The 25,708-nt window shown below is 37.1% G+C and overlaps 1 protein-coding gene across 8 annotated transcripts in view; it reads left to right on the forward strand.

Moving 5' to 3' along the window:
- Positions 1 to 25,708, forward strand: part of LOC129780319 (calcium/calmodulin-dependent protein kinase kinase 1) — a 289,361-nt gene that overhangs the window by 88,847 nt on the left and 174,806 nt on the right. For 4 of the 8 annotated variants that reach the window (XM_055788443.1, XM_055788441.1, XM_055788447.1 and 1 more), the window contains one exon: positions 6,722 to 6,830. The exons of the other annotated variants lie outside the window; for them this stretch is intronic. Coding sequence is in view for 3 of the 4 variants with exons in the window: in XM_055788441.1 (XP_055644416.1) it covers positions 6,731 to 6,830 (100 nt within the window). In the remaining variant the exon portion in view is untranslated. The remainder of the gene's footprint in view (positions 1 to 6,721; positions 6,831 to 25,708) is intronic. 8 annotated transcript variants of the gene reach the window in all.

The following is a 25,708-nucleotide window of genomic DNA, read 5'->3' on the forward strand; positions in this document are numbered from 1 at the left end:
TTACTGACTGAGGTGGTGTACTTAAATTTCTAAATCGTTCACAAAGGAAGTGAGGAAATACTTACAACTTCAAGCTCAAAAGTTTCGATACGTGTATGAAAATGGACACTGTGTTGTTTACGTAAGTAATAAACGACCAGAAGCTGTCAAACTATATGAGAGCTGTTAGTGGAAGGACTGCTAACTTACTTATATTTTGGTTGAGAATTATACCACCTATTTTTTTCAAGCCGCGTCCAAAGCTGTCCCGCTTTCTCCTATATGTCAAACCACGTTGAACTGAAACATCGGTATATGCACCCAGAGAATGGGTTACTAAAAAAAGTTACCAATTCTTTGATAATGTAAATGTCGGATGGTGCACCATTTCACTGGGGAAAACATGCCAATGGAAAGTTTCAGAATTTCTAATTGACTTTTGGCTTGTGCACGGCTTCTTCCGATATAGTGGTTCTCAGATGTTCGCGAAAATTAGTAGTCTTGTTCCTTATCGCAAAATATTAGACCCGTGTTTTTTAATTTTTTCACGAACTAGGGGACCAATTCAGATGATCGACATATCAAATTAAAGCCAATGAGCTAGTCTGTTTAAAAAAAAAACGTTACACTTGGGAAAATAATATTTGGTTTATGCAATTAATTGTTTTCCTTTTTTATTGTTTACATGGATTTTGACTACAGGGCGCTGTATTTTTTATTTTATTTTTTTGAACTGACTTTTCACATAATATATCCAAAAATCAAAGAGAATTATTTTTCGTTTTTAAGTCATGATTTTTCAAAGTTATTATTTTGACGTAGGACTGCTTCTTTGATTTCTATATAGAGGTGTCACTCTACGAAAAATATAGCGAAAAATTAAGGGATTTCAAATGCATGTTAGGCAAAATCGCTATATATTTTACATTCTATACCATTAGAATGTATTCTGCTTTTTTATTATAACACACACAATGAACAGTGAAGATAGTGAAACAAGTAAACAATTAAACGAATAAAGTGGGAATGTTTTTTAGATTTTACTCGCTGCTTGCGCTGTGGGGGAAGAGCAACAAACCACATGTTTGCGTACAATTCAGGTTTTAGTCTCCATGGCAAAATTATCTATAGCTGGCGAAGTGCACAGATTTGCTTCTGTGTATTTCCCACCCAAACATGCAAATAAAAAGTCGTATGAATTATTTTTTCAGACGGCAAATCGAATTTCAGAAACACTAGAACCAGAAGTGGAATTATCTATATCTATATCTAATTGCATATCTATTTATCAAAATAAAGTAGACTTCATTCCCGATAATGATAATGAATGCATTCTACTTCCAGTCGTCTGGGAAAATGAAACCCTATATATTTGACGAAATTGCACATCTCGGTCTTAACCAAATAAATCATGTAAAAAAAAATATTATCTAGACCTCCAAAAATATTATCTAGACCTATTATTCACCAACATCACCGACGACTTTTGTGTGAATGAGTCCATGACTTCTCTTTGGAAAAATGAAAAATTTCACACAGCAATTGAATATTCAATCTTTATACATAATAGACAATTGCCCATCGACTGGGAGTATGAAGAAGTACCGGAATATAACAAGACGAACTTTGAAGCAATCAAATGTAGCCTACAAGCCATAGAATGGCAAACTTTATTAAACAGCGAACGAGATGTCAACTTAACTGTACATATTCTTCACGAAATTCTGAATAACATAATATCAGAATTTGTGCCGAAGAAAAGAAGACGAAGAAATTCAACCAGCAAATATTCTATTTGGTTTAACGTTCAAATAAGAAATCTAAAGAATAAAAAACAAAAAGCACATAAAAATACCAAATAGACAAAAGCCATCAAAATTTGCTGGAATATCAAATAATTTCCCAAGAATTAAATTTTGCAATTAAAAGTGCACACGAAGAGTACAATAGAAAGGTCGAAACTGAAGTCAAATCATGCCTGAAGAAATTCTTTAAATACGTAAAGTCTAAGCTCAAAAGCAATAACTTCCCAGATCTCGATGAGGATGTGAGGAATTCTTCGAACGAAATTGGTAATCTCTTTGCAAATTTCTTTCAGGAAGTATATACCACATTTTCCGAAGAAAATCGCGATCGGAACTACTTTTCATTTTTACCGGAATATCCAAATGACATATCGGTGAACTATATTTCACAACAGGAAATATACCATGCACTAAAAAAATTAGACGGAACAAAAGGACCAGAACCTGACGGAATAGCACCTATATTCCTAGAGAACCTGGCTGAGGAACTCACCCTTCCCTTACATTGCATTTTCAATATGTCACTGCAAACTGGAATATTCCCAGAAAAATGGAAACAATCTTTTTCTTTAAATCAGGCGCTAAATCTGAGGTACGTAATTATCGTGGAATTGCCATTATCTCTTGCATTCCTAAACTATTCGAAGCAATAGTCAACGAAAAAGTCTTCCAACAAGTAAAGAATAGAATTACGTGTGCGCAACATGGTGTATGCCGACGACATGAAGCTTTTCGCGGAAATTGGAAATGAAAACGACATCGAAGCATTTCGAAACGAAATACATGTATTCCATACTTGGTGTGATAAAAATCTACTAAAACTGAATGTGAAAAAGTGCAACTCTATAACGTTTAGCAGAAAAAAAACATGTACCAAATATTGTAATATGTCTTGGAAATCAAAATGTAGAAAAATGTGAAATAGTTAGAGATCTAGGCGTCGTCCTGGACTGTAAACTCACATTCATAGAACACTACAACTCTGTAATAAATAAGTGTTAAGTTTTGTCAAACGCTTCTCACATAACTTCCAGGACCCATACACAATAAAGCTTTTATAAATTACATATGTAAGGCCTATTCTGGAATACTGTAACATCGTTTGGAACCCGTATATGGTCGTACATGAAGAACGCATTGAGTCAGTCCAGATTTGCCGTCGTAAACTTAACTGGACCTCATTTCCACTTCCTTCATATGAAGCACGCTGCATGCTTCATATGACATCCAAACACTAAAAGAACGCCGTGAATTTGCAATACTTTCTTTTGTTAATGACCTAATTTCGCAACGAGTACATTCAGCTGAATTACTAGAAAAACTAAATTTTTATGTACCTGGGCGTCAACTAAGAGCACGAAATTTGTTTCTAACCAAAACATCCAGAACAAATTATGCAAATAACGCTCCTATCAATCGTATGATGCGTATATACAATCAGCACTGCGAAATAATTGACACAACGATAATAAAAAACAGCTAAAAAGAAACATGTACCGCAAAAATAATATTTAAACTAAGAAAACATTGTAACATTAGTGTATAAGTGTGTAGTCTACATTTGTTTGACGAAATGAATAAATAAATAAATAAACAGTTCGCGAACGGCACGAAAAAACTAGTTCGCCAAAAAGATTGAATCAAATTTTATTTGGCCTATTGTGTGATTTTTTCTCTTATTGAACTAAATATTATTCAATGAGAGGCTCAAAATGAAAGGGGTGTAAGTGACATCATCGATTTCTCTACATCGACTCTCTCTTTGGTCATAACTTAGCTGTAAACACATTCCCTGCTGTATTTGACAATGTGGAAGATGGGTTAGAACCTCATCTATCGGATTCTATAGCAAACTGAAATAGGAACGTTTTTGCAGTTGAGTTATTAACTGAAGAAAAAGTTGATGAAGAGAAATCGATCAAATCACTCACACCCCTTTTCTTCTGAGCCCCTAAAATATGATCTTAGATGGAATCTTGGTTGAGTACCAACAGAAAATATGAAAATAAAATCCACATACAGCATTGTCGGGTGAGAAACATATTTTTATATACAATTTTCGACTTTTAAAGCAGAAGCATCTTTTCTTTCTCCAGTAATTCAAAATCCATACAGAAATATCATATGACAATCCATATGAAAATGTCATATCTAATCTAGCAATATCAAGGACATGACCAGGACATGAATAGCTATGAAGCTACCCATGTTTGTTGGATTCCAGCAATCATTCAATATTGGTCTTGACACCAGTATTTATACCGCTTAAGGAAAGAGCGAAAGAACAGTTCAAATTGACTTAGGTGAACGCTTAGACGAGACCAGAAGACGAGGACTTGGAAGATGGCGACACTCCATTGTCCCCATAGTTTCGACGAAACTAACGAAAGAAGAAAGGTGTGCGATCGATTAATATTTCTGTAGGGACAGTTTTATTAAGAAGAATGTTTTTGTACATTCATGAACATATAAGACATATAAGAAAACCAGAAAATGTCGAGTTTTTCGTGTTGATTGGAATTGGAATATCCATCTGATTTTTTTTAATGGGTTTACTGTTGAAATTAGAAAGTGTTATTAATTAGTGGTTCTGGATTTTCTCTTACAACCTGTTGGTAGTTCTGTTCAGTTCATACAACACATGGTTTTTCTACGGCCACCATTTGGAGTTTTGAGTGAGCTGAATTTGAGAATTTCTGAAAAGTTACAGAAACTCAATACAAAAGCAATTGTCCTCAAAGTACTACATCAAGTTTCCGTTCGTGTTTCTAAGCACAGTCCTTTGTACTATTTAATTTTACATGAAAAAATTTGAAATCGTCATAAAAAACGTGTAAAAAAGCAATTTTTGTTTTCAATCGGCCACCATTTCGTCAAAAATCTTTTTTCATTTGTTTGAGGTTCATACCTTAGCGGTATCTTTATTAATTCAGAATCTGTTCGATTTTTCTGTTTCCGATAACCAGAAGGGCTGAAATTGTGTACGCCATGGCACAACTTTTTTTTTAACACAATCACTTTAACAGCTTGTAACTATTCTAATTTTGAATATTTTTTCCGTTTAGTTCTTGTTGTGTTGTTAGAAGATAGAAAAACAAATAATGGAAAAATATATAGTGAAAATATTCTTTGTGTTATTTGTTCAGAGCTCGAATAAACGTCTAAAATTCGTGCATCTACACTAGAATATCCCCCTTAAATTCATAATAATCTCATAAGCCTTGACAAATTTAGAATCCGGAATCACTAAAGTCGTTATACGAACGATTATTATCGTCTCGATGTTGTTTATTTAGAATTTAGCCTCATGGAAGGTATATCTATGAACATGGCGAGTCGTGTTTAATGATCGAAAATGTATAGGGAAGAGTTTCTGCGGAACTCTTCTTCCGTTTATTAAAACTCACAATCATCCGGTGAAGTTTTCGCCAGTCGAGAGGTGCCTTTCTCTTTCGATAACCACGGGCTTTCAGACAAATTTTGCTTCAGTTTTGCCATGTAGTTGGATAAACGAGGGTCCTTTTCACACTCTTCGTCGTCGAACAAATCAGGAAATGCTTTTACCGCTGAGTTATTAATGAAGGAGAATGTAGATGAAGAGAATCGACCAAAGAAGATAGGCCTTTTTGACATGTTGCTCCAGATATTTCAAATCTAAATCAAAATTGTCTTCGGACGACTCGTAGAGCTTATCAAGACCAACATTTTGCGATGCAGAGCTTGTTAATATTTTATTCCTATTCAAAGTTATTGATGGGTTTTCACCAAAAAAATCATGATTTCAATTTCAGTTTACTCAAATATAAAAAATAACATGCTCACAGATATGCCGCTTTTTTAAATGCCGCCAATAAACAACATTTTTTATGTTTGACACAGAAAAAACGACAAACAAATGAAGCGGGGATATTTTTGGGGGAGAGATATCTATAACTTTGAGTAGAGTTGAGATATTGACAACTTCTGTATCGCAAAATGTTTGTGTTAGTAAGCTCTGAAAACAATTTGCATGTAGAATTTGAAATATAAAAGTTAGAGTAAAAAAAATACCGTTTTTCATGGTGACCCTAACGCTACTTAGAAAAATGCACTATATCGGGTTTTTTTAGAAATGGGATAAAAACATTGTTCCACAAAGTTGCTTAACATAACTAGGACTACAAAATTGTCGAAGATAAAAAAGTCAAATTTTCAAATGAAACCACACGAAATGATTTCAGAGTGGCAAAAAGCTACATTCAGAATTTTGCAGAATCACGCCAGACATTCGGTTTTTGTTTTCATTTTCCACTTTGTTCATCTCTTGAAAGTTGCATGGTGGTTGAAATATAATAAGAATAACATGAAGGGGTACTCATCAACATAAATATGTCGTGTTATTAATTCAAATTATACGCGTTCATCTCGTCAATGCGTCCGTCAATTATATTGATAAGAGGATCGAACATCTGCATACTATATCCAAAATACAAGAATAGTAGAATACGTGAAGATACATGAATGAAATGGTTTATTATGGGACACTAATAAATATAAAGTCTAATTAAAATATTAAAACTGAGAATTCAAAACAGGATATGCACGAAGTTAAATGATGGTATAAAGCTGTTATGGCACCCTTTGAACATCAGACGCCATTTTGATAATCTGGTTAAAGCCAATTACATTGGATGTTACCAATACCGAGAAGTGAATTTGTTAGCTATTCAGAACAAGTTGGTCGCATCTTATACACATAGCGAACGTCTTCTATGAAATACCCGCTTTTCCACCACCATCTTCCATTTGAAGGGAAAGTTGATCAGTGAAGCATGTATTCATTTTCTTTGATGTTTCATGAATATTGTTTGCTTCGGATGATGGGAAAATCTACAGTAATATGCTCGCTTTCATAATCAGCCAACCTTTATATACAAATAGATATTTTTGCTTTTCAGAAATCCATCATGTCAAGTTTCGAAGCCCCGATGAAAAGTTCATGCTTTATATCAACGACGAAACGAAAAATAAATATACATGACAAAATAATGAATTATGAATTAGAAGGTGAGGAAAATTTTAATCATTTCACATTATTTTAACATAATGTACACCGTAAATGAGACAAATGGAGAAAATGTTAGCAACCCTCATGGCGCTGATGGATTCTACCCTTCAGTGAAGAATGAAGAGAACTGGAAAATTATTCCCTCCATAAGCCATCCGAAAGGAAAGGTTGTTGCCAAAGGAGGAAAACTGGGTCAGACGTAATAACGAAACAGTACTCAACGCAGAAACAAATCACGAAATCCGGGAAGGCCCGCACTAAACTCGGGATGGTGTAAAAAGAGCTGAAAATCCATCACTGAATTGTGAACACGACGACGACCGAGAGCAGGTCAACTGGAATATTGTGCCGAAGTCTTCATTGCAGCAACCGAATCCTTCTCGGCTCAATCCACTTAGCAAGATCATATCGCTTTCAGACGACGACAACTCCCCAATATAAAATGGCACATTTTCATTTGATACCACCATCAAAGTACAAACGAGGATGATTCCTACTCAAAGCCCTTTCTCGACGCGTGAAGCACCACACGTGTCGTAGCTAGGCGAACTTGGTTCGAAATCTCCCGAATCACGGAGGCTCACTTAATCAACTTCGCTCGAATGATACCGGGAATGATAAAACATAAAATGCCTCCCCCGCATGTTTACTCGTATATGGTACACCTCGCCCCAACGCAGTGTTCTGAGTATAAGTGTGTGGGTGTCGATTTTTTTTTGCCTTTTGAGAACGACAGTTAAAGCCTCCTTTACGACTTTTTAAATCCAGACACATGTTGGAATTAAACCAGAGCAAATTTTGTCGAATGAAAATCTCGTTACGCTTACGGATGATTTTCTTAACGTTAAACCCTATATTGTGTTACGTGTTCACCGCTCGTTGCCCGACATCAATTGTTTATGAGTTGAGCTTGGATGGACTATACACTTTATGGTTGCTGCTCGTGTTTGATCTAATCTACCAAATATGCACAAAGAACACATTGAATGGCGAAATAAATGTGGATATGAAGAAAGCGAAGACATATGCTTTAAAGGGGGATCCCTGTTTAGTAGGTCGAAAGATAATTAATTTTCGTGCAAAAAAAGCTCTAGTCACTTAGAATCCGAAATTAAAGTACAGGATGGACTCGATTATAAACAGACTCCAATTTCTGTTCACTGTTTACAATTGAGTCAAAAATGACTTTTTTTTATTTGTTGTATATACATATATTTTTTGTTTTTTGAATACAAAAGAAGAATTTAATTTTTCATTCATCCACTTGAAGTCAAATAACACTTTCTCACATGAAATAATTACATATATCCGGAATCTTTTATAATGTGATACAGGATCATATTTGATGAAAAAAAATCCTTCGCATATGTTAGAATCTCAATAATGACAGAGTTATTGATCCTCTGTTGGCTTAAATTGGCTCTACTTCAAAAAGTACGCTATGTAGGAGGATTCAGGAGAGAGAGAGGGAACATTTAGTATAGGATATAATTGTGAAACATCTAAAAACTTAGATGTTTCTTAAAGTGTTATTACTAATTTTATCCCAAAAATTCAAAATAAACATGATTGTTTCTATCAACCAAATTAAAGCTCTCTTACTGCTATACAATTTGTTTTTTGACATCCAACTTCTTTGTCTATTAAATTCGCTGCAATAGCATTTTAAACAATTCCTGGCAATCCTTCAATTGAATTCTTCAAAAATCACGCTTTCTGCTCTGCTGTACTTATAAAAACCAATTAATTCTCACCTTTAACCTTGATATATTACATACAAAATAGCATATAAGAAAAAATCAGAAAAAAATATTCTTTTTAGAAGAATTTCATGTCAACTCGTCTTAGGCGTTGGCAGCACCATCTCAGATAGCAGCGAAACGTTGTTGATGTAAACACATGGGTCTTTTGAGCAACTTTGCGTATTTTAAATATACAAAAAAGAATTAGTCCACTTTTTTAAAAGAGACAATTTATTTTTGTTGATTTTTTACAAAAGTTATAACTCAAATCTATAATACCTACAAAGATTGGGTCAAAGGATGAAATGTAGCAAATCATTTTAATTTTTATTAAAAAACACGAAATTTTTTTTTGATAGAATATTTTGTTGAAAAAAAAATATTTTAAAAATTAAAATTGATTTTTCTCAAAAACGTATTTTTTTTAAATTCTAAAAAAGTTATATGAATAGCAGGGCCTGAAATTTTCGAAGGTGAAAAATGAAGATCGACTCTACTCTCCGTAGCTTCGCTTCGACTAGAACTGCTTCGGCAGTCGCCGCCAACAAAAAGTGACTTGACTAGAAAATAAATTGACTAGCGTTGACTAGCGAGGATGACTGGTGGACTAGTCCAGTCAGTGGTTATTCTAACTGACGCGACTAATGAATACAAATCTGCCTCTTCATTCACTGACTGCAGTCCACACTTCCATTTCCCGGAGGCGATTTGGCGTAGTGGTAACATCCATACCTCTCACGCTGAAGGTCACGAGTTCAATTCTCACTCCTGACATTCTTCCAAAAATGGAAATAAAAGTGACGAACCAGCCAAAAGTGTTGAAAGTCACTCTAATATAGATAAAAAAAACTTCCATTTCCCCCTGACACTAATTTTATACCCGCGTATGCAATCTTATTTTACGTCCATATAAAAAGGAACGAAAACATTTCTGATGCAAAAAAGAAGTTATCCCCCATCAATCGACGGTTTATTGTCTACCCATCGTGAATTCAAACCAACGAACTTAGACAGTCATCGCGTTAGTATTAGTAAATAGCGAGCAAAATAGCGCACACACACTGCACACTATTTTATACGTGTGAGTAATTTTCGTGTACGATACAAAAGAATCTAACTCACCTGTAGCGTATGTCAAACTACGTTGAACACGAACATCGATACATGCACACGTACATGTGAGAGAAAAAGAGAGGAACGGATTCGTTTCATCGAAGTCACTTCAAAATGCAATGAGGACAATTGGATTGGGAAGAATGAAATGATATAGTCGAGTCGGTAGAGGGTGATAGCGACTAAACACCCGACTGACTGTTTAGTCGTTTTGGCGGAGAAACTGGGTGAAGAAGCCAAAAGTCATTACTAACTGACTACGGATACAGTCAGTCAAATAGTCAGCTGACTATCCTCAGTTGACTATGGCTGTGCAGAGCCCTGATGAATAGTCCTTGAAATTCCCAATCAGTCGTACATACACTGGAAGATGGGCATCTTTATAGGGAACAACTTTTTAATATTTTCTTTGAAAAAATTTCAACTAATTTTAATTTTGTTTAAAGTCAAGATAGCAATATAGTGTATTCGACAAAAATTTAGATCTTATTAAAATATAAACTTTCGTCGGGGACGTCAACAATATTTTATAGTTTCTGGAGAATAGGACATTTTGGCATGGAGACCACTGTAAAAAAAGTAATGTTTATCTCGTCAAATTGTTGTGTGTTTATTCTCGCGTCTCGCGTTCCAAAGCTCTATTCGTTCTCTACGGCTTTTTCAAAGACAGTGTTTCTATACAACTAAGATTTTGTACGTTGCAATTTTTTTTAAAAGTTCGTGCTAAAGTGCATACGCTTTTTAAAATAATACTATTTTTTATCCCTTTTGTTTATTTTAGGCTCATTAGCATTTTAGCTGCAACAAAGCCGAATTTTAATCGTGTTTAATGTTTATCATATCTATGATTAGCACATTACACCCGTTGCCACTTTTCGGCGTTAGATTACTCCCTTCTATACCATTGCATATGGTACACATTTACATAGTAGCCATTTAGGCGTAAGAGTTTTCCTTCTGTTCTTCCGTTATCCAGTTAGACCGGACAGCGGAGGCAGTTGATTTGATCATTGTTGAGTTATTTATAGAACAGCAGCCCGATGTGTCATGCAGAGCAGAGAAGTTGTATGGATGAATCGATCATCTTTCGACCGTGGATCGATCTCCATCGCTGATGATTGTTGTGTGGACGTAATTATTCTGTAGTAACACAAAGATGGTCAATGAGGGCCCTGAGTTTTGAACTCACGATCGATCGCTTACTAAGTGAACGCGCAACCAATGTGGCTACGGAGACCCCCGAAATTATAATACTCTTGATTGAAATAAAATATTTCAATCGTGGAAAATACGCAGTTTCACAAGGCGTGGGCAGGGCTAGTTATTTTCGAAGCTAATAATTGTGATTGAATTTTATTCATACACCTCTCACTACAATCATTTTCGGTGGATTAATTTCAGGGTTTGGGGGTGAAGTGGAAACGAATTATTCTCTACGCATACTGAAACATTGATTCTTTTGTTTCGTTTCTTTCCTCTTTCGCTTTCCACGCCCCGCCCAAGCCACGCTGACGCCCCGCTGCAGTGAGAATAAGGCCTAAAACTACTTGAACGGGTTATATTTATTTTCATTTCCCATGTTAGAGGACGCTTGCTGTTCTCAAACGTAAGTTTTATTTTACCAAAATGGATCGTCGCGGACCGTGTTCAAAATTCTTCAATCACTGGAAAATAACATGTTTCTCTGTTGGAATAGTCCGATTTGAGTTGACTTCATTTTATTATATTTTCTGTATCAAGCATGTATTCCATGTTACGAAGAAACATGTTATTTGCAAGTACACTGATTTTTTTACGCGTTTTTTGCGTGATATTTTTAACGCTATACGCCCAAAATTACGCGATTTTTTTTATGCGATTTGCTTGAAATCATGCGATCATTTTTACACAATTTGCTCGAAATGACACAAACGTGACCACGCACAGGCGCAGGCACGGAAAAAAAGACGCACACGCACGTGCACACATGCACACAAACACGCACAAAAACGTGCACAAGTGCGCAAACACACCCACACACGCCCGCGAACAAAAAAAAAACGCGCACACCTTCACGCAATCAAGAAAAAACACGCGCAAACGCACGTGCACACTCGCACAAAAATGCGCACACACACGCCTACACATGCCCACGCGCACACACGCACACAAACACCCAAAAAAAAGTGCGAACATACACAAATACACGTGCACGCACAAACACACACATACGCGCACACAAACAAGCACAAATACAAACATCAGGCTTCCGGATACTCGGCTATCCGGACTCGAAGCTGACCGGATATTAGGTATCCAGTATCCGACCAATTCCGTTTCATCACTTATTTCACGCTTACAACTAGCGCTGGTAAATGATTACTCCTGCAGGCATACTGCACAACCTTCACTGCACAGTTTTCTTTAGTTTCAGTGAATAAGTTTCGAATGCAACAAAAAACATTCATTTCTATACAAACTGCCCGAATACATGGATGCTTCAAATTAATTTCCAAGTGACGATTTCTAACGTCGCTTTTGATTGCAAAATATAAGGGATCAACGTGAAACGAAAGGAATATGTGCGAAAGAGACGAGATAATTTTCTTATTGAGCGTGAAGAGAGAATAGGTATATTTTTAGCCTGCATGGTTCTGGTTCTGTTCTGAGAAGCGAAAGATACATTATTGAATGACGATGTGCTAATTGAAGTGAAATTGTCAGGCCCTGGGCGTGGGTAACATTACATTAAAATCAAAATACAGGTTGGACTCGACTTATTTATATATTACTTATTTGTATGTTGAAGTGTCGTAGCCAGAAATTGTATGGTGCGTCCTGGGGAAAAAAAATATGTTATGAAAATCGAAAAACAAAATCATCGCCTTGTTACAAACCATGGATCAGGACCCTCAACTGACCATCTTTGTGTGTAATTCTAGCTATTACGTCCATGCATCTACCATCATGTGATGATGATCCCAGCATCTCGCTCCACATATGATCGATCTGCTGCATCGGTAATTGGTGCTATTTAAAAACACAACAAAAACAGGAAGTGGGTTATATCTATGGTATAACCGCAAAGGTGACGTAGGACTATCGTTGATTTAGAGATCATTTGTTTGAAGTTGAATCTGAATTCATTCTGAATGAATGAATATTTGGGGGACTTCGAAAATGAGATCGTTTTGTTGGAGGCACAAGGTTTTATGTATCCAATATTGGATACGGAAATATCCTACTGATGGGGAAGAATAATCTTCAGAAGCTATTCTGTTAATTGCGATTGATTGAAAAATCACAAAATCAAATGTATTTGGTCACAGTGTTACATGGATAGAAAACATTAAAATAAACTCTTTCACATGAATGTAATTTGAAATTCCCAGAGGAACTGGCAGATTATTTTCAGTAACGATTAGATATTTCCACATTTTCCTCGATACTGGAAGCCCACCAGTGGTTTATGCTAACTCGATAACCAACTGTTAATAGCATCTAAAAGAAACTCTGGGTCTGACTGACTGTCAATTAATATTGCTGTTTATTTCCATGTCTCTGCTTAAATACTAGTTTACACTTATTTTCTTAACTCTACACAAAACGTAACGTAATTTACTGGGCGGAGCATCGCACAGGGAAATGGTACAAGTAGAAAGTGAAAGAGATAGAACGAGGACGGAGAAATGTTCTTGTGCTTGCAATTGGGTTTCCGCCTTGCACGCACAAACATGTCTCAAGTGGGTCATTGAAATAAAACACTGACGCTTGCGTCGTGCGACGAATTGTACACACGGTTCAAGTATCATGTTTACTTCTTTGGTGGGAATGTTGTTTCTGCGGTCATAAATTGTTTGGTGGGTGATAAACAATTTATGACCTGTGGTTAAAGAGGGTTTGGGATCTCGGATAATTGAATTTCACCAAGTGTGAAATGAGATGAAACATTTGTAATTAAAGTGTTGGAGGAGATCTGTGGGAAAGTTCAATTTTGGAAGGCGTAGTGCCACAACTTGATTGAAACATATTTGGTCACAGTGTTACATGTATAGAAAACATTCAAATAAACTCTTTCACATGAATGTATTTTTAAATTCCCAGAGGAACTGGCTGATTATTTTCCGGATCTTTCTCGATGCTGAACGGCATCCAAACGGAAAGAATTCCGTGCGTGTATGTGTATGTGTAGCGGCAGATCTCGATCCTTCGCCGTCCAGCACCCTCAGCAACGATGTTGTCTTGTCGATGTCCTCACGAAAAATGAATGCGTCTCACCACCAGAATATCGCTCAAGTATGCTTTTTATGCGTGATTGAATCGAGAGAAGGCGTGGTTTACGATGGCGATTTGGAAGGCAAACTAGAGGGGAATGAACTCTCTGAGCTCGGAACTTTCGGCGACTGAGCAATAATCGATTGCGGGCGTATACAATATTGGATACGGAAATATCCTACTGATGGGGAAGAATAATCTTCAGAAGCTATTCTGTTAATTGCGATTGATTGAAAAATCACAAAACCAAATGTATTTGGTCACAGTGTTACATGGATAGAAAACATTAAAATAAACTCTTTCACATGAATGTATTTTTAAATTCCCAGAGGAACTGGCAGATTATTTTCCGGATCTTTCTCGATGCTGAATGGCATCCAAACGGAAAGAATTCCGCGCGTGTATGTGTGTGTATGTGTGTGTGTGTGTGTAGCGGCTGCTTCGAGGTCTTCCCGGGAAACCGTTTGTGGCATCACTCTCCTCCTGATGGATTCCCTTCTGGCCTAAGGGGTGCACAAACAGGCTCTTGGTGACACCGTTCATTCGCGCTTTCATGATAAACGAAGAGCTTCACCACAACAGCGACAATATGCTCCAATCGCTGTTCAATTAGAACTGAGTGGATTTCCGAGCGGCGCTCGCTTATGTACCGATTGGTGATTTCAATAGCCTGTTTTGAAAGCAATTTTAAGACTATTGAAACAAGTTTTTGGATCAGAAAGTAACAAGTATAGAACGCGTAGACATTTTATCTTCCCAATGAAGTGTTTATCATACCATTTCGTTCAGTTGTTTAGGAGCTATTAACGCTCAAAATCTCGGTCTCCGGCGTAACGCTTTCGTTTTCGAAACTTTGATTTTACACCCCGGTATAGACATGAAAGACGTAGTCCTACGTCAAAAAGCCTCATATCAACAGTCCCGCTGTGTCCAACTGTGAACACTCGGACAATAGGAATATTCTTACGCCGAAAAAAGCGACATGTGTTGTGTATCGATAGAATAGGAATACTCTAACGCCTAAACGGCTAATGTGTAATAGATAAAAATGTGTATCGATGAGATAGGAAAACTCTTACGCCTAAATAGCTACTGTGTATGAGAAAAATGTACACAAAAAAGGGGCTAAAACAGATGGGATAAAAAAACCATGGATCAAAATATTATTCAAATGGTCAAGTCCAGCTACAAGCAAAAGCCCATTGCTTGAGCTTTTTGGACGCCAATGAGAGTTAGATGAATCAACATTAAGGATGATATGTTTTGGGTGGCCGAGGCTTTGGACGAGGTACCAGCTGATTCCATTGTTAAGTCATGGAAAATGCCGATATCTCGTTGTCGGTTGTAAGAGAATGCATACTTTCGATTCAGCGGAAATTGATGGACCTAGACAATACCATGCATGACAAGAAAATGGAGCTTGAGGCTCTGAACGACGATGAAATCATCAACATTGTTTTGCATCCAAATACATCTTTCTACGATGATAAAAAATCGATTTTGGACTTCCGAGGGAGCAAATGCTTCATCAGTTTTGGGCCCACATCAGGTTGATGAAGAGTCCGAAAATTGAATTTCAAATGAAACAGCCTTATGTGGATAAAGTTATTACTAGGAAAAAAAATCCTGATGCGAGAATTACGTGCAACTATTTCAGAGAAAATTTACTATAGATAAATCACAAAATGTTAGTTTTTATTCTTGCTTTGTTGAATTTTATGTACTTTAGAGTGCCAATGAATGCATGGAAAAAGTGACTTTAGAATTTTCGAAAGGGACTCTCTGCAAAATGTTGATTTCCCCGAAAAATACGCTATGCGAAATTTCAAATCAATCGAACTTTATTTACTAGGGTCGCCAGATCGTCAAAGTTTAAGTTTTTTGAAAGCCGTAAAATCACTCTAGGGATATTATCAAAAATCGACTCTCTGGGACCTAGATGACAAAAAAATCGAGATGACAGTAGATTTCGTCGTTTCATGCAATTTGAAGTCATTTGGCATCAAATAATATTTTTCCAAAACTCCGAAATCATGTACTCTCTCATGAAATGTACATTTTACTCCCAAACTCATGTACATTGGTCGTTGGTTTTACGGTTCTCGAAAAACTCAAACCTTGACGTCTTTGCACTAGTAAATAAAGTTCAATTGAGCTGTTTTGTATAGTGTATTTTTTCCGAAAACAACATTATTATACCACATCAAGAAAGCAAAGTTTTCCATTGGAGACCAGTTTAATACGAACAAGTTAATTTTCATTAATGATTTTTATTTGAAAAGTACTCATTCTGCTGAAAACTCATTGTTGGCACGATCACAGCCCCGGCAACTAGGCCCACAGCGCCTTCACTGTAATCGACTTATCGAAGGTTGGTTTGCTCCATCAACCATCCATCTTAAAGTACAGCTAAAATTATATCTATCTAAAGCGAAAAAAAGTGAATTTAACTAGTAACAAAAATTTGAACTTCGGGTAGGTTAGAAAACCAATAAAATAATTAGAGAACTTGAACTGAAAACAATCTGTATTCCTACAGAACAGGATTTATTCCTAATTGAAACCGCAGCCTGAAACAATCAGGATCGAACATAGCACTATTTGATGTAAGTTAATCAAATGAATTCCTCGCAACCAATGTTTACAATCGAATTAATTTTAGCTTTAAGCAATCCAATAAATAAAATTGCTGAAAAGAATAGTGCTCGTTTGTTGACCGCAACACTCATTATTATCTTCGACAATTCACTAACTCGTAAAACGTAGTTCAAAGGCATGCCGTTTATTTCGTTTCCACCGTGAAGTGTATTCGAGAATCAGGCCCATTATTTATGATTATTGAATGTACATTTTCATTTGAATTTATAATTTTTGAAGCAAAAAGTAAAGCTGTGGATAACCTGATTTAAACATATTAAACATACCCTGCTCATCCTAGTTACACCCATGTTTCATTAGATTATCATAATAGGCATGTTTAAACATTATTTCAAAGTATTCATTTGAATTTAGAAATTTCTACATATTTGAATCTACTGCGGATAGTCGAAACTAACCGTATGGAACAACCCCTATTCCAGCCCCCTCCTCTACCTAGTTACGTTCAATTTCGTTCAAATGATCAAATTTATGAAGCATATTAACAAATTATTCAAAATTTCTGATCTAAAAATAAAAAAAAACGAAAATAAAATACTCCGGATATTCTAGTCTCCGGATAATCGAATCCGACCTGTAGTCGTATAAAATTTTGAATATGTTCAGGTTATGCTGGCTGGAAGTGCTTATACGCAAATCATAAAGAAACTTCATTAGGTCTGCCTATAATGAATTTTTTCACATTCCTCGTCAGGACACACTCGTTAGTTGGCAGCGCATGTGGAGTGAAGATGAGTTCGGTCGTTGGTTACACACGATTATCCCTAAGGTTTCGACGAGTGCTTGGTTTAAGGGATTGAATGTAGGTCGTGATTTCATTCGCGTGATATCTCGGCTCATGTCCAATCACTACAACCTAAACGCGCATCTGTATCGCATTGGGCTCGCAGCAAACAATCTTTGTGATTGTGGCGATGGCTACCACGACATCGAGCATGTTGTCTGGTCGTGTATCCGGTTCCATACTGCTCGCTCTCAGCTCTCTGGAGCACTGAGAGCACAAGGCAGACAATCGGATATCCCCGTCCGGAATATCTTAGGTAGCCGTGATCCTGATCTTCTGCTTCATCTATACCTGTTCCTCAGGAACGCCGATGTCAACGTTTAATGATGTTTCCTTCGTTGTGTCCCTGTTTCATATCCCTCCTATCCGATCTATAAACTTTTGCTTAGTCGCGGCAATACATACACACACTCTTTACAGATACACGGGCCAAAGGTTGTGCAGTCCACTGATGATGCAACAAGAGCCAAAGATTGTACCGCTCATGACAACTCTACACGAGCTGATGATTGCGCCGGCTAGTGACTATTCTATCCTGGATTCCTCGAGTCGAGAAGACGCACCACGCTAGATATGGGGTACATACTAGGGGGGCGTTGCTGATTAATGGTCAGCTGCATCCCAATAGGAAGTATCCCGTGTCGGGCACACATACAGAGCATTGGAGACAGCAACATCCCAATTACGAGAACACTTGTAATACTAACCTCGAGCCGACCGCGAGTAATCGGTTACATATTACTAACATAGATAATAAGAAAAACTGTCAAAATATTAAACTCCGGCCCCGTCAGGCTAACGCCATATGAGCCTTGATAAAAATATATATTTTGGAAAAAAAAATTAGGTCTTTGCAATTAATCGATTGCGTTGATATTTTCAACGGATATAACATCTAATAATTGATTAGTTGAAAATTTCAATACATATTCATATTAGGGCGAATGATCCGTCATTTGACATTTTAACCATCTTCCGTTATATCAATTGTGCTTAAGAATGATAATCATTCAGCACAGGGTAATTTTTCTGCGAATCATATTTTTCTACTTACTTACTAGGAATAATGAATTGAAATATTTTCGTTGCTAAAACATCCAAGAAATCCGAATGATAAGAAATATTCTGAAGAATATTCAAATTAGAAACGCTCTTCCGCAATAAGGCTAACTCAATTCAAGCGGATGAGAATTACAGCAACAACGCCAAATCAACGCCGCACCGCCAGGGGGACTTTAAGGAATGCGGGGTTGAAAGAAGCATTTATCGTTCGAAGCGTGAAAAAGGCAGAAAAAAACTCCTTGCCGCTCTTGTCGGTTCATCTTGAAAATGTTTTTGCCACAGTCCGGATAAGCTTTAACACTCACGATACACAAAATGTGCGTGGGTTGGTCGATAGGAGCGGAAAAAACCAATTCAATTGGAAGCTTGCTCCTTTGAATACGAGCGTTAGTTCCAGCTGGATGGAGATGTACACATTTGTGCACCTGCGAGCGCGCCCTCGAGGAGCGGTGGGGCTTGGTTCGTTCGTGTGATAGGAAACCATGTTCCGGAGAAACGACTTCGGATTAGGGAAATAGACTACTACGCAATTCAATAAAGATCTGGTCAACTGCTTCTCGTCTTCAGCTGATTGGATCATTAGAAGGTGATCATCATATTATTTCCTCCCTGGAAGTGATTATTGAATACATGTGGAGTGTGTTATCTGTGTGTGTGTGTTACTGTAGTGAGGGTGTGGAATGACTCAGTATTCTGTTATTTCCGTTATTTCCTCTACATGAAAATTGCGTTTTTGAAGTAAATGACGGATTTCGGTTAATTATTGTATTATGCCTCTCTAGTATATGTGCGACCTATAATCATCACAATCATCAACGATTGCAATTTTCTTCCCTGCAGCGATAAACTGATGGTGTTGAAAACAAAAGCCTAAATGCAATTTTTTTCTTGCTACCTCATAGGTAAACCGCATAAGGTGCGATGCACATTAAACGACAAGTTAACGTAAAGGAACGTGACATCATATTGGCTACGTTCAGACACTCCTTTAGCGTTAACATCGACGTCCAGCTAAGGGGGCTTTCCACATACCACGCGGACAGAAAAGGACGATTTCAGACTCCCCCACCCCCTCCGTGGACAAACGTGGACATTTTCATACCCCTCCCTCTGTTGTGGACATTTTTTCTTATTTTATCACAATAATTGAGAAATTAACTGAATAGTGAACTGAAATAAATTTTTAATCCCATTCAAGTTTATTTTGTTTCAAATTCAATTAGTCATTTCAATTAGTGGAAGATAACAAGAAGGATAACAGGGTGTGGTCAAGGAAGAGATTATAGAGTTGGAGAACTTCAATTTGGTTGATAGAATGTATTTTTGTAAAATTATATAAAAATAATAATATAATTATAAACATAACTAATAAACACCCATAAAACACCAATTTAAGTTTCTTCTTCACCTCTTAAAGTTGCTTGATTCCATTAATAAAACATAAAAAAAACATAATGTAAAACATTTGAATGTTTTACAACTGCATTCAACGCAAAATTTTCTTATCCTTCAAATGAGCAGCATTATTTATCCTAAGTAACGTACTTCCTAAATCAGAGTCAATTGAAGACAAAAAATAAGGCTCAAGAAAAGTTCAACAACTCTGTCCTAGTTGAGAATCGTACATATGCGGATTTTTTCATCAAATATGATCCTATATCTCCATCTGAAATATTCCAAATCAGCTACCTAATTTCATATATATTCTTATTAGAATATTGGCCCCATACTTTTAAGACGACTGGTGGTGCATGGACAATCTCACGCAAATGTAAATGTTGATTTCTAGAAATTGACGTAGTTAAAATACTTTGGAAAAATGATTTTACACGTAATTCTGTATGAAAAACTATACAGACATTATTATTCTAAGACTAACTGATCTCGAGATATAAAAAAATGTATAGAAAATTAAATTTTTATGCAGAATCATCTACACATTTCATGAAGCCTCAACCATTATGAAATCGTTTAATTTTTATAGTTTTGGGCTATGAGGGTCTATGCATACTCCGTAACTATAAAAGTTCGATCATAGGAAATAGCTTGGTCATTCAGAGTCTACGTGAGATGACCATAATACAGATTTCACTGTTTCACGTTTCTATAATACAGATTTCACTGAAGAAGATCAATGATATGAGAAAAAATATATGAACGTTTGACTAGCCAGCGCCCTCAGGTCGCTCAATCCGTTTAATGATAAATACGGAGAGTTTTGAAATTCTTAAATATGTAACATTGTCTTAGAGATGAACCAGCTTTCGGCTAAAAATCTCTTCAATGAAGAAAAAAAATGTACCATTTAATCCAATTATTGTATTTGTAAAAAAAATCTTGTCCACGTGGACTCAGTCTATACACCCTCCCCCCTCTCCGTGGACAAGCATGGACATTTTCTTACCCCCTACCCCCCTAAAGTTGTCCACGTGGTATGTGGACAGCCCCTAACTTTGTCGAAGAAAATTGTTGTCATTACGTTACTGTGCATATGATTCGCACTTAAACGTTAGCGGAAGTGACGTGGTAATAAGACAAGTAACGAGCGTAACAACCACCCAACTTGAATCAGTAGTTGGATGCCGTCAATTTCCATAATCGAATTTCTCCATACATTATGATTGAATTGATTCGATCAAACGATATGAATCGTAAGCACGGTTGAAATAACTTTTCGCCTCTGTCATCACCATCGCCATCACTGTCATTGCCGAGTCTATGCGACGGGTTCAAGTATCCGTGTTCGAATGGTTGCTCGGGTTTTTCCTCCTCCCCAACGCGAGGAATAGCTCTTGCAGGCGGATGAGAGGACACACATAGTCTGGAAGTGTTAGCGTTCGCACAAGCGGTATCGGTACTCACAGCAGTAAGTACCGCTTGACGGTATAAAATGTTATTTTCTATGCAGATATAAACATTTGATCAACGCCGACTTCAGTCACACACATACTGAGGGGGGTAGGTGAAAAGATGCTTTCCTCATCGCTGTTGAAACGATAGTCAAAAGAAACACTGTTACTCTTGCTTGTCGGAATTTCTTCAAGCCAGGTAGCAGTTTCGTTTCCTAGTGATGCCATCTGTCGTCGCGGCATGAAGAAACCCAACGATGTGCACGGTTTTAAGTTCTCTGATTTGATTTTGTTTGCGCCAATAAAACTGAAGAGGAAGAAAAAAATAAACAGATGAAGAGGATTGTCAAGTGTTTTGCACTATGTACAAGCTTCTACTAGGCGACAGATTTAAGGGAAATGAAAATTTGTTAAGTTGATATAATATAGGCTAGACCTTAAGCTTGACGTTCTAATTCCAATTCTGGTTCACAGTTAATTAGAACTAATATACATTCGGTCCAACTTCTCATATATAAGACCAGGTGATGATTTCGCTTCTTTGTGTCATTGTAAATAAATAATGCTTCAATTTATATTCTAGTGCGGGAAATTTGTGCTCCGCGAAGTTATAGCAAATGCTCCCACTTGAAAACTCACCTTGAAAAACAATGTTTTGACGTAGAACTACGTCTTTCATTAACCCTCCTGTACTCGCGTGAAAAATCATAACACGTATACTCACGCACGGTGTCACAGACCGAAAATTGAACTTCTCTGTAATGTTGCCATTGTATATTTTCAGGCTTTATTGGCATTAATTTGAAGAAGAGGGTGTTATTAAATGAAAAAACTCCAAACAATATGTTTTCTTCGTCTTTATTATGTTTTAATAGTCAGCCTCTAATTCAGCCTCCTCAAAACAGAGTAATTTTTGATACTCCAACGCAAATAACGAAATTCGATCTTTTCTCTGTTATTAATTAAAAGTAAGCAACTGAATATAATTCATGGAAGTATAAAGAGCTATAAAATAACATAAAAACGTATTAATCGATTGTGGTTTCATTAAAGTTAGAATCAGAACATAGCATAACTGCATGCTCGAAACAAACATATTTTTTACATTTCATGCAGTTGTAGCGTGTTTTTCGGGTCTTTTATCGAAGAGAAGAATGTATAACGACATTCTAGATAATTTCCAGATGATAAAGGTTCTGGAATATAAAGTTTGCATATTTCTAATATTCTTTGTCTCTGTATTCTTGGTAAACTAAGAATTAATGCCTTTTTTTTAGATGGGGCATAAAAAAATGATATAAAAGGATTTCTGGGAACTTCCTTTTTTTTCTTGTTTTCTTGTCGATATTGTTCACTAAAAAAATATCCCCGAAACTGTAACTGTTAAAAATAACCATAAGCCCCCGATTAGTTTACTGTTTGCAATTCTTCCACAAGTGAAATTATTTCACAAGTGTGTATATGTATGACCATTATATTTGTTGGCGAATAACCATACGAAACTCAAACATTTATATTTCGCTTGTGAACGTATGAATCTAACGACGAATAGTTAATATATGGATCCGTTCAATCCAGTTACAAAAGGGACTGAAATCAAGTAAGAATAGTCCGGTAATGACCTTATGCATTATATTCAATAAAAATTCCACGCCACTAACATTTTTTTTCAACAATATTCTAGAATATGAAAAAAGGCACTTGTCCAAAAAAGTTACTCCTATACTCGCGTCGGTGTGTCAGACCGAAAGTGTTAAAAACTGGCACACGTCCCCTTTGTACCAACACATGCGATACGCTAAACGATGACGAACGACAAATAACGAAGCTAGAGCGAATCGCAGAGTCGTAGTGTTGATATTTTCTAAGAAATGATCGAATTATTGATTTCTCGGTCTGACAGACCAATGCGCGAGTATAGGAGTGTTAAGGGTACCAAATCAGAAAACAGGTCACGATTTCATGAAATAAAATTCACGTTAATAACTCTTATTTCCGCGAACAGATTTTGACGATTTACACACCAAAAGAATCGAAAATTCCCTAAGATTTGTTTTTCATGCTATATATTACAATCCCTGGTGTGTAAACGATTTAAATTGATGAAAACTAGAAGCATTTCCATTTTCCCATACATTTGTTCTGCTCATTTGTGAGGCGTCCTACCCATGCCGACAATAACGAGTAACTTATCGGCGATCAACGAAGGGCAATGATTTAAAGTCTCCGTGAACAAAGACAATAAGAATAAGAAGAGCGAAGGGGAATATTAGCTTAGAGCATAAATATTGGATCTCGCTGAGGCAAACTTTCAGTCTCGTTTTGGCATTGCAATCATTACATTGATTGGTGGTGCAAATTATGCAGCCGCGATAATAAATATAAACAAAGAGGGAGGTAGCGGAAGAGGAATATTAGCGCTTCGGTATGAGACTTTTTTTTATTCAAAGCAGTAAACTTCGCTTGTTTTTCGTCATTAAAGGACTTCGTTGGTGCCTTTGACATTGCATCAATGCATCGAACTGACGCTATGGCGGAGCAGGCGATAAGGTTGTGCACTACATAATTATTTGAGGGATATCAAGCTAAACCATAGCGGATGTCGTGCTGGAACGTTGTGAGTTATTTGGGATCGCGTGCCAATTGCAAAACTGCCTTCAACAAGGATGGCATTTGCATATTTGCGCAAATCTCTCTGATCATAATGAAGCAATGCAACTTTTTTCGAGGTTATTCAGATGACCAGACAGAATTTATTTCTTTTATTCAGCCACCAATAAAGTAAATGCCGTTTTAGAAATTTGTATGTGATTGGGTTTCCCTTGGCAGTAGCAAAACTTTTTCCACTAAGGATAACAGCTGCGCTTATCTTGACCATTCTGAAATAATATCCGAAGTTATTAACAAGCGACTGGAACAAAATAACAGCGTAGTTCTAAAGGGCGAACACGAAATTATTGCGACACATTCAACAGGGCATAACTTTTTTACCATTGGGTAAAAATCAACCAAATTTTGCACACTTTCTCATTGATGTGTATTGTCTACATGCTGTCAAACTCGAAGTCGTGTTTTTCGATTCAACGAAAATGGAGGTGAACCAACGCGAGTCGAGAGAACAACTTCTTTCCAAACACCTGGAATTTCCTGACCTGTCGCACCGGCAGTTGGGAAAAATGTTGAACATTCACCATTCAACCGTCTCCAGAGTGTTGAAGCGGTTCCAGGAGCGGTTGACGTTGGACCACGGCAAAGGAGCTGGAAGAAAACCGGGACCGGAGAACAAAAAGACGGAGGGAAATTAAAGCAATTCCCAACGTCTCAAGCCGTGATTTGGCTAAAAAGGTCGGCATGTCGCAGAGCTACGTCCAGAATGCAAAGAAGAGAGCTGGACTACATACATACAAGGTACAGAACTTCCGAAACCGCGATAAGCGGCAACAATCGACGGCTAAAATTCGGGCACGGAAGTTCTACGAGAAGATGCTGACAAAATATGGCTGCTGTGTGATGGACGACGAAACGTATATAAAAGCCGATTTTAAGCAAATTCCGGGGTTGGAGTTTTTCACCGGCAAGAGCAAGTTCGATGTGGACGACAAGTTTAAGAAGAAGAAAATGTCGAAGTTCGCCTCCAAATATTTCGTTCGGCAGGCCATCTGCTCTTGCGGACTGAGTAGTGAGCCTTTCGTGACAAAGGGCACAGTAAATGGCGAGATCTACAAATCTGAGTGCCTCGAGAAGCGCCTTTTGCCGTTCTTGCAGTAGCACGACGAAGCTCCGCTATTTTGGCCAGATTTGGCATCATGCCACTATTCTAAAAGTGTCCTGGAGTGGTATGAGGCCAATTCTGTCCATTTTGTTCCAAAGGACATGAATCCGCCAAACTGTCCGGAGCTGCGCCCGGTGGAGCAGTACTGGGCAATAATGAAGCGGGAACTTCGGAAGAGCAAGAAGACAGTCAAAGACGAGAAGGACATGTTAAGAAAATGAAAAAAAAAACTGAGGAACTGGTACCGGATGACACTGTAAAGACTTTGATGGAGGGCATCAAGCGAAAATGCGTTCAATTTTACACTCAAGGCTCCAACTTTTCTTTTGATTTTTGAAGTAAATATATGTATAAAACTACTCTAAAATTTTGGTTTGATTCTAAACATTATAAGAAAATTGGCATGACATTTTCGGTGTCGCAATAATTTCGTGTTCGCCCCTTACGTCAACAATGTGATCGTGTCTTGGACACAACCTACTATAATTTTTTATTCAATTTCACTGGGCATATAGTGATTCATTTTGTTTACTCCGGGCTAGATGTCGTGTAACTCAAGACGGGTCTATGGTACTAGGTGAGGCCGTTTCATCACTAAGTTGGTTAGGGGAGCGGTATATGGAAACAGTACGGAAGAAAGCAG

This window comes from Toxorhynchites rutilus, chromosome 3, assembly GCF_029784135.1.
Source record: "Toxorhynchites rutilus septentrionalis strain SRP chromosome 3, ASM2978413v1, whole genome shotgun sequence".
Taxonomy (NCBI): domain Eukaryota; kingdom Metazoa; phylum Arthropoda; class Insecta; order Diptera; family Culicidae; genus Toxorhynchites; species Toxorhynchites rutilus.